The sequence below is a fragment of the Ranitomeya variabilis genome, chromosome 1 (assembly GCF_051348905.1).
Source record: "Ranitomeya variabilis isolate aRanVar5 chromosome 1, aRanVar5.hap1, whole genome shotgun sequence".
Classification (NCBI taxonomy): Eukaryota; Metazoa; Chordata; class Amphibia; order Anura; family Dendrobatidae; genus Ranitomeya; species Ranitomeya variabilis.
The window spans coordinates 566,907,522-566,919,656 of record NC_135232.1 but is presented as its reverse complement, the minus strand read 5'-3'; the positions used below and the strand labels follow the sequence as shown (position 1 = coordinate 566,919,656).

At 41.4% G+C, this 12,135-nt stretch overlaps 1 protein-coding gene across 43 annotated transcripts in view; it reads right to left on the bottom strand.

The window, feature by feature from the left end:
• The window catches only part of GPHN (gephyrin), a 593,334-nt gene that overhangs the window by 211,835 nt on the left and 369,364 nt on the right, over nucleotides 1-12,135 (bottom strand). For 19 of the 43 annotated variants that reach the window (XM_077257154.1, XM_077257160.1, XM_077257046.1 and 16 more), the window contains exon 10: nucleotides 8,180-8,275. The exons of the other annotated variants lie outside the window; for them this stretch is intronic. In XM_077257154.1, coding sequence (XP_077113269.1) covers nucleotides 8,180-8,275 — 96 coding nt within the window. The remainder of the gene's footprint in view (nucleotides 1-8,179; nucleotides 8,276-12,135) is intronic. 43 annotated transcript variants of the gene reach the window in all.

Below are 12,135 nucleotides of genomic sequence, written 5' to 3'. Positions count from 1 at the left end.
AGGCCCAAAAAGAAAAATCCAGTGAGTATAATTGGTCAGCTCGAGTGAGACCATTTTAGCCTGGGGATCGGGTATTTGTGTTCGTGCCCATAGTGGAAACCATGTTGCTTACCCAGTGGCAGGGACCCTATAGCATGGTTGAAAAGGTGGGAGGGGTCAACTATAAAGTATACTGACCAAGGAAAAGGAAGGGCTTTCCTATAAATTGTGGCAACTTACTAAAAGCCTGGAAGGGTAGGGAGCTGCTCAAAATCCCTTGCTTGATGGCCTGGTCAGAGGCCAAAATTTAGGATGTCAAAATGGAAGAAACTTTGATGTCTTTCAAAAATCAGCCGAAAATTGGTACCCAAAAATAGGGATTGGATCTTGAAACTTTTGACTTTTAGGCTCCATATCTCACCATCCACTACTTCTTTGAACGTGAGACCACCATAATTTTATAGGCAATCATCTTGGCTTGGCTATCTCATACATAAATGTGACTTGCAAATATTTAGCATACTAGATGGAGGCCCGATGCTATCACATTGGGAGGGCAGTAATGTCACGATGGGGACAGGCTTTGCAGCATTGAGAATCTCAAAAAAATACGAAAAGTGGACAGTAGAAATTTGGAAACGGGTGATTTGTAGAGATGAAACAAAAGTCAATAGACTAGGCTCTGACAGGTGCAAATGGGTCAGAAAGAAACAAATGAAAAAGGGGCTAACTGATTGAGCAATTGAAGGAACTGTCAAGGTCAGTGGAGAAAGCTTGATGATATAAAAGTTGTTTCACAGCCAAATGCATTGGATACTTGACCAGGATAGGTGGTGGTCTGAGCTATATGTGAGTATCCTACAAGAGAAGTTAGTCTATACATTCCAGTACTATGGGTATGAAAAGGACGACATAGTGTACCAGCAGGTCAACAATCAAAAGCATACGTTGAGATTGGTGAAGAAATGGTTCAATAACAATGAAATAGAGGTGCTTGATTGTCCCCACAGTCCCCAGACCTTAACTCAATGGGTAGATGTGGGTAGAGTTGAAGACAAAGTTGTATACATACCCAAGTGAGGCGACCAGGATGAACCAACGTTCGGAAAGTGTAAAAGATACATGAGATCAGATTTCAGCCAAGACATGTATGAATCTGATCGAGAGCATGCCCAAAAGGATTCAGGCAGTGTTTAACCTCTCAACGACCAGAGGTATTTTGTTTTTTGCGTTTTTGTTTTTTGCTCCCCTTTTTCCCACAGCCATAACTTTTTTATTTTTCGGTCAAAATGGCCATGTCTGGGCTTTTTTTTTGCGGGACAAGTTATAATTTTGACCGACTTCATTGGTTTTAACATATCGTGTACTAGAAAACGGGAAAAAAATTCCAAGTGTGGTGAAATTGCAAAAAAAGTGCAATTCCACAGCTATTTTTTGGTTAGTTTTTTTACCATGTCCACTAAAGGCTAAAACTGACCTGGCATTATGATTCTCCAGGTCTTTACGAGTTCATAGACACTAAACATGCCTAGGTTCTTTTTTTATTTAAGTGGTGGAAAAAAAATCCAAACTTTGGTAAAAAAAAAAAAAGACACCATTTTCCGAGACTTGTAGCATCTCTATTTTTTGTGATTTGGCACTGGCTGAGAGCTTACTTTTTGTGTGTCTAGATTATGTTTTTATTGGTTTGGTGAAGATACGATCTTTTGTGCGCCCTTTTTTTATTGCATTTTATTGCAATGTAGCCGCGACCCAAAAAAAACTAATTTGGGGGTTTTGAATTATTTTTCTCATTATTCTGTTTACCGATCGGGTCTTTTTTTATATTGATAGATCGGGCGATTCTGAATGTGGCAATACCAAATATGTGTATGTTTGATTTTTTTATTGTTTTAGTTTGAATGGGGTGAAAGGGGGGGTGATTTGAACTTTTACAGTTAGGTCCATATATATTTGGACAGAGACAACATTTTTCTAATTTTGGTTATAGACATTACCACAATGAATTTTAAACAAAACAATTCAGATGCAGTTGAAGTTCAGACTTTCAGCTTTCATTTGAGGGTATCCACATTAAAATCGGATGAAGGGTTTAAGAGTTTCAGCTCCTTAACATGTGCGACCCTGTTTTTAAAGGGACCAAAAGTAATTGGACAATTGACTCCAAGGCTATTTCATGAACAGGTGTGGGCAATCCCTTCGTTATGTCATTCTCAATTAAGCAGATAAAAGGCCTGGAGTTGATTTGAGATGTGGTGCTTGCATTTGGAAGGTTTTGCTGTGAAGTAAACATGCGGTCAAAGGAGCTCTCCATGCAAGTGAAACAAGCCATCCTTAAGCTGCGAAAACAGAAAAAAACAAGCCGAGAAATTGCTACAATATTAGGAGTGGCAAAATCTACAGTTTGGTACATCCTGAGAAAGAAAGCACTGGTGAACTCATCAATGCAAAAAGACCTGGGTGCCCACGGAAGACAACAGTGGTGGATGATCGCAGAATAATCTCCATGGTGAAGAGAAACCCCTTCACAACAGCCAACCAAGTGACCAACACTCTCCAGGAGGTCGGCGTATCAATATCCAAATCTACCATAAAGAGAAGACTGCATGAAAGTAAATACAGAGGGTTCACTGCACGGTGCAAGCCACTCATAAGAATCAAGAATAAAAAGGCTAGACTGGACTTTGCTATAAAACATCTAAAAAAGCCAGCACAGTTCTGGAAGAACATTCTTTGGACAGATGAAACCATGATCAACCTCTACCAGAATGATGGAAAGAGAAAAGTATGGCGAAGGCGTGGTACAGCTCATGATGATCCAAAGCATACCACATCATCTGTAAAACACGGCGGAGGCAGTGTGATGGCTTGGGCATGCATGGCTGCCAGTGGCACTGGGTCACTAGTGTTTATTGATGATGTGACACAGGACAGAAGCCGAATGAATTCTGAGGTATTCAGAGCCATACTGTGTGCTCAGATCCAGCCAAATGCAGCCAAACTGATTGGTCGTCGTTTCATCCTACAGATGGACAATGACCCAAAACATGAAGCCAAAGCAACCCAGGAGTTAATTAAATCAAAGAAGTGGAATATTCTTGAATGGCCAAGTCAGTCACCTGATCTCAACCAAATTGAGCATGCATTTCACTTGTTAAAGACTAAACTTCAGACAGAAAGGCCCACAAACAGCAACTGAAAACCACTGCAGTGAAGGCCTGACAGAGCATCAAAAAGGAGGAAACACAGCGTCTGGTGATGTCCATGAGTTCAAGACTTCAGGCTGTCATTGCCAGCCAAGTGTTTTCAACCAAGTACTAAAAATGAACATTTTATTTAAAATTATTGAATCTGTCCAATTACTTTTGGTCCTTTTAAAAACAGGGTGGCACATGTTAAGGCGCTGAAACTCTTAAACCCTTCATCCGATTTTAATGTGGATACCCTCAAATGAAAGCTGAAAGTCTGAACTTCAACTGCATCTGAATTGTTTTGTTTAAAATTCATTGTGGTATTGTCTATAACCAAAACTAGAAAAATGTTGTCTCTGTCCAAATATATATGAACCTAACTGTATATATATTTTTAAAACCTTTTTTTTCACTTTTTGCATGCTTCAATAGTCTTCATGGGTGACTAGAAAGATGCAGTTGTCCGATCGCCTGTGCTACACACAAGCGATGATCAGATCGCCTGTGTGTAGCGGAAATGTTCACATGCTATGAGTGCCGACCACTGGGCGGTGCTCATAGCAATCCCATTATGACAACCATAGAGGTCTGCTGGAGACCTCTGGTTTTCATGCCAACCCATCGGTGACCCGCAATCACGTGACGGGTCACCGATGGGAGGGGTTTCCGGCGTGCTTCCGGTAACCGCTAGTTAAATGCTGCTGTCTGAGATTGACAGCGGCATTTAACAGAATAACAGCTGCGGGTGGATTGCGATTCCACCCGCGACTGTTATAGGCACATGTCAGCTGCTCAAAACAGCCGACATGTGCCGGGAAAGATGTGGGCTCAGCGTCGGAGCCCACATCAAAGGGAGTCTGATTTTATGGGTAGGTAGGACCCTGCTGCAATTAGCCTACCCATAAAATGTGGACGCCATAGGACCTGTGATCTGGCGGTGTCCATCTTTTTAGGACTGCATAAAAGTGCTGTCAGCAACAGTTTTGTGCACTTCTGAAAAGATGGACACCGCTGAACAGAGGCCAGACGGAGTCCAGAGTAACTCTGCTGCCTAATTATAGTGAATGGATCCCTCGGGGGTTTCACCTGAATCATGTCACTTAGAGATTTAGATGGAAACCCCAAAGTAAATGCTCATCATAGAGCGCCAGATAAATGTGATCCCAAAAGTTATGTAAAATGTTCCCAATAAAAGCTTCAACTGAATCCACAAAAAAAAAGTCCCCACTCAGGTCCATCATCTGTTAACGAAAATATAGGGGGCTTCCACAATGCTGGTAGTACAAAGGCTCTAGAAAAGCGAAATGGCTCCTCCCCTGCCAAAGGAAATTCAGCAAATTCTGTGTTACCAAATCCAAATGCCCCCCTCCCTTCTAAACCCTACAGTGTACCTAATTCCACATATAGCACCTATGCTTGGTATTTCTGAAGCGATGACAGCCCTCCAAACTTACAGGTGCATGCCTCCAGAAGCACGGGTTGGGCATAACGTACTGGTGACTGCAACATACTGATGACTACAGCATGCTGGTCACTACAGCGTACTGGTCACTACAGCGGCAGTTTGCAATTTTCACTTGGCAACATTCATTGCTGCTTGTTTATGGAAAATACCCATGGAGTAAAAATCGTCCCAAAGGGTTATAATTTTCAAAATGAGGTCACTTGAGGGGGAATTCTGCTCTTCTAGCAATTAGGGGCTCTGTATATGGAGTCCGCAAACTCTTCTGGGAAAATCTGCGCTCCAGGAGGCAAATAGTGCTCCGTCCCTCCCGAGTCTCTCCGCATCGCTAAGTAGTATTGTACAGCCACATATGGGGTATTGCCACGTTCAGTAGAAATTGTGGGACACATTTTGGTGCCATTTTACATAATTGTTGAGTGAAAATGTAAAATCTGGGCCTAAATTTTAAATTTTGATGATAAAAATTTACTTATTTTTTCTTCACTGCTCAATGGTTGAAAATTCTGTGACACACCCGTGGTGTCAATATGATCATTGCACCCTAGATGAATATATTGAGAGGTGTAGTTTGTAAAATCGGGTCACTTATGGGGGGGTTCTGCTGTTCTGGCACCTCATATGCTTTCCCAGTGGGTCATGGCACCTGCAAACCATAACAATAAAATCTGGCGCTCCTTACCTTCTGAGCTTTGTTGTGCCTGAAAAATATTTCCCAATTACATGTAGGGTATTGGGGCACTCAGGAAAAAATGGACCTCAGTTTGTTGTAAAAAAAAATCCTATTAGCCCTTAGAAAAATTAAAAACTTGGGGCTAAAATTATATTTTTGTGAGGAAAATGTCATTTTATTATTTTCACAGCTCAACGTTATAAACTTCTGAGAAGCACCTGAGGGTTCAAGGTCTATTTTCCAAAATGGTGTCACTTGTGGGGGGTTTCCACTATTTAGGCACATCAGGGGCTCTCCAAATGGGATAAGACGTGTGCCAATGAATCCAGGAAATTTTATATTCAAAAAGTCAAATGACACTCCTTCCCTTCTGTGCCCTGCCATGCATCCAAACAGTAGTTTTGTCCTTCATATGGGGCATCAGCGTACTCCGGAAAAATTGCAAAACAAATTGTATGGAGCAATTTCTCCTGTTGCCCTTGAAAATGCAATCTTTTGTGCTGAAAACATATTTGTGGGGAAAATTAGTTTTTTTTTTTATTTTTACAGCTCAGCATTATAAACTTCTGTGAAGCACCTGAGGGTTCAACGTGCTCACCACACATCTAGATAAGTGCCCTGAGGGGTCTAATTTCCAAAATGGTCTCACTTGTGGAGGGTTTTCATTGCTTAGGCAGATCAGAGGCTCTCCGAATGCGACATGGCGTCCGCCAATTGTTAAAGCAAATTTTGATTTTAAAAAGTCAAATGGCGCTCCTTCCCTTCTGAGTTCTGCTATGTGCCCAAACTGTGGATTTCTCCCTCATATGGGGTATCGGCATAATCAGGAGAAAATAAAATTTTTGGGATCCATTTTTCCGGTCACCCTTGTCAAAATAAAAAAATTTGGATCTAAAGTAAAATTTTTGGGGAAAAAAGTTAAAAGGTTCATTTTTTTTCCGCATTCCAAAAATTCCTGTGAAGCACCTGAAGGGTTAATAATCTTCTTGAATGTGGTTTTGAGCACCTTGAGGGGTGCAGTTTTTAGAATGGTATCACTTTTGGATATCTTCCATCATATAGACCCCTCAAAGTGACTTCAAATGTGATGTGGTCCCTAAAAAAATGGTGTAGTAAAAATGAGAAATCACTGGTCAACTTTTAACCCTTATAACTCCCTAACAAAAAAAACGTTGGTTCTAAATTTGTGCTGATGTAAAGTAGACATGTGGGAAATGTTACTTATTAAGTATTTTGTGTGACATTTTTCTGTGATTTAAGGGCATGAAAATTCAAAGTAGGGAAAATTGCAAATTTTCAAAATTATCGCCAAATTTCAATTTTTTTCACAAATAAGTCATAGCAAAGAAATGTTACCACTATCATGAAGTACAATATGTCACAAAAAAACAGTCTCAGAATCACCGGAATCAAATTGAAGTGTTCCAGAGTTATTACCTCGTAAAGGGACAGTGGTCAGAATTGTAACAATTGGCCTAGTCATTAACGTACATACCACCCTCGGGGTTAAATATATTTGGTATCATAGTGTCAGAAAAAATATGATCAAAATACAAATTTGCCCGTATTTAATTCCCAATATGCTTCCCAGAGAATTCTGTTTTGTTTGTTTTTTTAAAAATCTGCCATACGGCTCTAGAAATACACACGTTTTTATTTAGTGCTGATTTTTATCAAAGGATCCTCTAGTAGGGCGTGTCGGCTGCACTGCATTAATAGCCTGTGAGCCATGCTCCCTTGGTAAAGACCATAAAGATTAGTACTAAATAAAAAGGCCCCATATCCCTGAAATAGAATACTGTAGTTTAGAAAAACAAACAAAATATTCAGGGGAGCAGTGGAAGTAAAGTACGCTTTGGCATATTTTGGTCTGGTGACAGGCCCACTTTAAAAGGGGAGTACGAGTTAATGAACACAGATGTTAAAAGTTTACTTATAATACCATCTGCTACAGCAGTACATTGGGAACCTGCAGCAAGAACAGATCCATGTATATACTGTATCTATGTACCATATTTTCCGGCGTATAAGACGACTGGGTGCATAAAACAACCCCCAACTTTTCCAGTTACAGGTCAAATATTCTCAAAAGTCAGGGGTTGTCTTATATGCCGGGTGTCGTCTTATAGGGTGGGTGCTGAGCAATCTGCGATCGCCGCATATGGTGGAGGGAGCGGTCCTGATGACGAGGTGAGGGGGCGCCTCACCGGGAAGGTGTAAGTAAAGTAAACTGCAGGCATCTGGGACACCCAGGGTATGGAAAAGAGAGAGAGAGTGGTGCAGTGCCCAGAAAACCACTCCTCTTTCACCCGTCTGGCCCCCCCCTTGTATCCTATTATCTCCTTCTCTGCCTCTCAGATCTCGCTCCCCAGGACTGCAGTGAAGCGGCGCAGGCACGCATGTGCGAGATCTGAGAGGCAGAGAAGGAGGTAATAGGATACATGGGCGGGCCAGACGGGTGAAAGAGACATGTTTTTCTGGCACAGCATGGCTCTCTCTCTTTTTTCCATACCCCAAGTGTCCCAGACGCCTGCAGCTTGCTTCATTTACACCTTCTCGGTGAGGCGCCTCCTCACCTCATCATCATCGGGACCGTTCCCGCCACCATATGTGGCGACCGCAGATTGCTCCGCACCCGCCCTATATGACGACACCCGGCATATAAGACGACACCCGACTTTTGAGAAGATTTTCAGGGGTTAAAAAGTAGTCTCATATGCCAGAAAATACAGTATATACTGTTAATATATATTATATACACTGATATCAGTTTATATACCCACACACACATACATATATAAAGGTTAATATTTTATCTGGTAGTTAGTAGTGGTTAGATTTAGTGTCCCTTTAGGGACCCCGTGTTGCTCTTACCAGGTCCTCAGAATTGGCTGTAGATGGATGTGTGCCCGGGATGGGAGAATGACCTTTTGCCATGATTTCAGCAAGGTTGGTGCAGGGTGGATGAATCTAACAGACAACATACAATGAACTCTGCATGTGAGCATGGCAGGGAGCATCAAACAGAACAAAATGAAGAAAAAATACAAATCATGCACATGATTCAAATCCAATAAAATAAGAATGTGATGAGACTGTTGGTGATTTAGGGTCCAGAGAAAAGTAATAGGTCGTAGTCAGGTTATAGAGCAACTACCTTTAACCAGCAAGCTCCACAGCATTTGTCCACCTCAGAATTTTTTTCCTCTTAAATGCATGTAATTTAAAGCTAAAAATATTTTTTGCAATTGGGCATTGTAATAGAAATATACACCATAATCAATAACAGAAATGCATAACAGCAGTAGAGTTAATTGATAAAAGGGTGAAACTAGATATACCAGTATTGCAAACACAAAGGGTTTTTTGCTGGAAGTGTCAAACATGACATCTTTACTCATGGACCATGGCATAGGCAAGGCCTATTGACTGTTTAGAGAGGAATAAGGGAAACACAGGATAACTGAAATGCAAAACTATACATTAGCATATTGTCCAGTCACAAACAGCACTTTTTAAAGGTGCCAATCAGGGCCATCCTGGAAATATGAGAGCAAGGTCATGACTATAAAAAGCAGGGTGGTGCAAAAGAAGTTGTTTATATGTGGGGGTCGCCTAGGATGCTGGTGTGATCCATAATTCATTTCTCCTTCCCTCAAGGAAACAGAAGATAACTGTAGACTGAAACGTTTAGATAGTTGTTATTTTATTTTATAACTGTTTTGTATATTTGTGAGTCGTTTTATTTATTTTTTTACTTTTTTATGTACTTTATTTTAAGCACTGTATATTTTCATATTAAAGCTTAAAATCTTTAATAAGTTTGATCCTTGTATGCTCTAAAAAATACATGGATTTCCAGAGAGTGTGTGACATTCTGAGTGTCTGACAGTAACATATATTGGGGACTCATCACCCTGAGTGTCTAATTAATAATGGCAGTGCGGTAAGAAATCAGGGTGTGATGAAAATGTCTGGGTGTGATTCATGCTTACTTTATAGCCTAAAACTGAGGTTGAGAGCTGGATTGAGCGAGAGGAGATAAATTAACCCTTGCAGGTGCAAACCACGTCATGTGCTGAAGAGTGCATGTGGCAAGGGGTAGGATAGAGTTGTTTTTTTTGTTTTTTTTTTACTTCTATTAGAGCATTAGCTTCTGGTTTAAGCAATTATTCCCTATACTAAAGAACTGGTACCTGTGTGAGGAGTGCTCCAGTTCTACAAAGTCCAACTTAGTTCTTACTTAGACATACTTGCAAACAGTTTCCCCTTCCGGTTTTTCTTTTCGATCTTTTATTTGGAGAAAGGTTGTATACCGATTTGGCTGCCATATACAAGAAGCAGAGTAAGGAGGCTCTGATTAACTTCTGTGAGCTCAGAGGAATAGAGACAGCAGACAAATCCAAGGATCTGCTGACTGGTGGCTAGATGAAGCAGGACTCAGAGCAGAGTACCGTGGCACCTGGACAAAGTGAAAGGCCAACTCAGAAGAGCCAAGGAATGGACGTTGCCATGGAAATAACTTACAATGCCACTTCTAAAGCAAGGAGAGACTTTATTTTGCAAATAGACTTACAACAGCTGGAAGAATGTGATGCCAGTGTGCACCTGCTACGTATTCTAAAGTGCCAAAAGGCTGCAGAACGCAAGGCCGAGAGAACAGTTTTCAGCTACTCTATTCCCAGGAGATAAATCTAAGGAGACCGCACTTGGAAAACTTCCTTGCAATAAAGATGGAGGCTTCGCTGTGTGCACACAATGTGTTTTTGGTACGTTTTTGCTGCGTTCTTTCAGAACAGTAATGGGCTAAAAACTCTAGGGAATCCTTATGCCAGCTAATTCAATGATAATCCTGAAGTGCTGTGCACATGATCAGTAATTTTCCTTTGAGTATTTGCAGTGAAAATCTACAGCATGTAAATTCTTTGTGCAGATTTTGTGTTTTTCACCCTTTGACTTGAATTGAGCCAGTGAGTGAGTGAGTCAATCCACAGCGAAAATACAGGTATAAAAATGTTTGCTGAGTTTTTGCTTGCGTTTTTTATGGACTCCCTATGGTGTTTACCTTGCTGTCATCTGTTTGACAGAGTGGGAAACACTGGCGCAGCAGTTCTAATCGGTGGTAACATTACCACCGATAAGATCGATACTGTCGGTAAGAGCGCTGTGGAGTCATGCTGTCAAGTTGTCAGTGTGATCCAGCAGTTGTGACCCGCAGTAAAAGCTTACCACAGGTCACCTGCATCAGCTGATGAGAGACTGCTCCTCTCATCAGGCTACATCTGTTGTCACTGATAACAGTTATAACAGGTGTTCATGGAAGAAGTAGTCTCTCGTCAGCCAAGTCTGTGCTCAAACTTAAAAAAAAAAAAAATTATATATATATATATATATATATATATATATATATATATATATATATATATATATATATATATATACACATACATACAGATTTTTCTGTATTTTCATGACTATGAAAATTGTACATTCACACTGAAGGCATCAAAACTATGAATTAACACATGTGGAATTATATACTTAACAAAAAAGTGTGAAACAACTGAAATTATGTCTTATATTCTAGGTTCTTCAAAGTAGCCACCTTTTGCTTTGATGACTGCTTTGCACACTCTTGGCATTCTCTTGATGAGCTTCAAGAGGTAGTCACCGGGAACATTCTTCCAACAATCTTTAAGGAGTTCCCAGAGATGCATAGCACTTGTTGGCCCTTTTGCATTCACTCTGCTGTCCAGCTCACCCCAAACCATCTCGATTGGGTTCAGGTCTGGTGACTGTAGAGGTCAAGTCATCTGGCGTAACACCCCATCAGTCTCCTTCTTGGTCAAATAGCCCTTACGCAGCCTGGAGGTGTGTTTGGGGTCATTGTCCTGTTGAAAAATAAATGATGGTGCAACTAAACGCAAACCGGATGGAATAGCATGCCACTGCAAGATACTGTGGTAGCCATGCTGGTTCAGTATGCCACAGATTTCCACTGGTCTAATGTCCTTTCCTTGTCTTCTTTAGCCCAAACAAGTCTCTTCTGCTTGTTGCCTGTCCTTAGCAGTGGTTTCCTAGCAGCTATTTTACCATGAAGGCCTGCTGCACAAAGTCTCCTCTTAACAATTGTTGTAGAGATGTGTCTGCTGCTAGAACTCTGTGTGGCATTGACCTGGTCTCTAATCTGAACTGCTGTTAGGCCATGTGCACACGTTCAGGATTTTTAGCGTTTTTTTCGCGTTTTTTCGCTATAGAAACGTGATAAAAATGCGAAAAAAACGCTAACATATGCCTCCTTTTATTTACCGTGTATTCTGCATTTTTGTGCAAATGTTGCGATTTTTTTCGTGAAAAAATCGCATCGCGGAAAAAAAAGCAACATGTTCAATAAAAATGCGGAATTGTGGGGATTCCGCACACCTAGGAGTGCATTGATCTGCTTACTTCCCGCACGGGGCTGTGCACACCATGCGGGAAGTAAGCAGATTATGTGCGGTTGGTACCCAGGGTGGAGGAGAGGAGACTCTCCTCCACGGACTGGGCACCATATAATTGGTCAAAAAAAAAAGAATTAAAATAAAAAATAGTCCTATACTCACCTTCGATGTCCCCTGCAGTGTTCCCGCCTCACCGCTGCATGCTGCCGCTTCGGTTCTCATAGCTGGTGTGCGGTGAAGGACCTGTGATGACGTCACTGTCTTGTGATTGGTCGTGAGCGGTCATGTGACCGCTCACGTGACCGCTCACATGACCGCGACGTCATGGAAGGTCCTGCGCGCACACACCAGCTATAGGAAGAGGAACGGACGCCGCTGAGGAGATCGTCT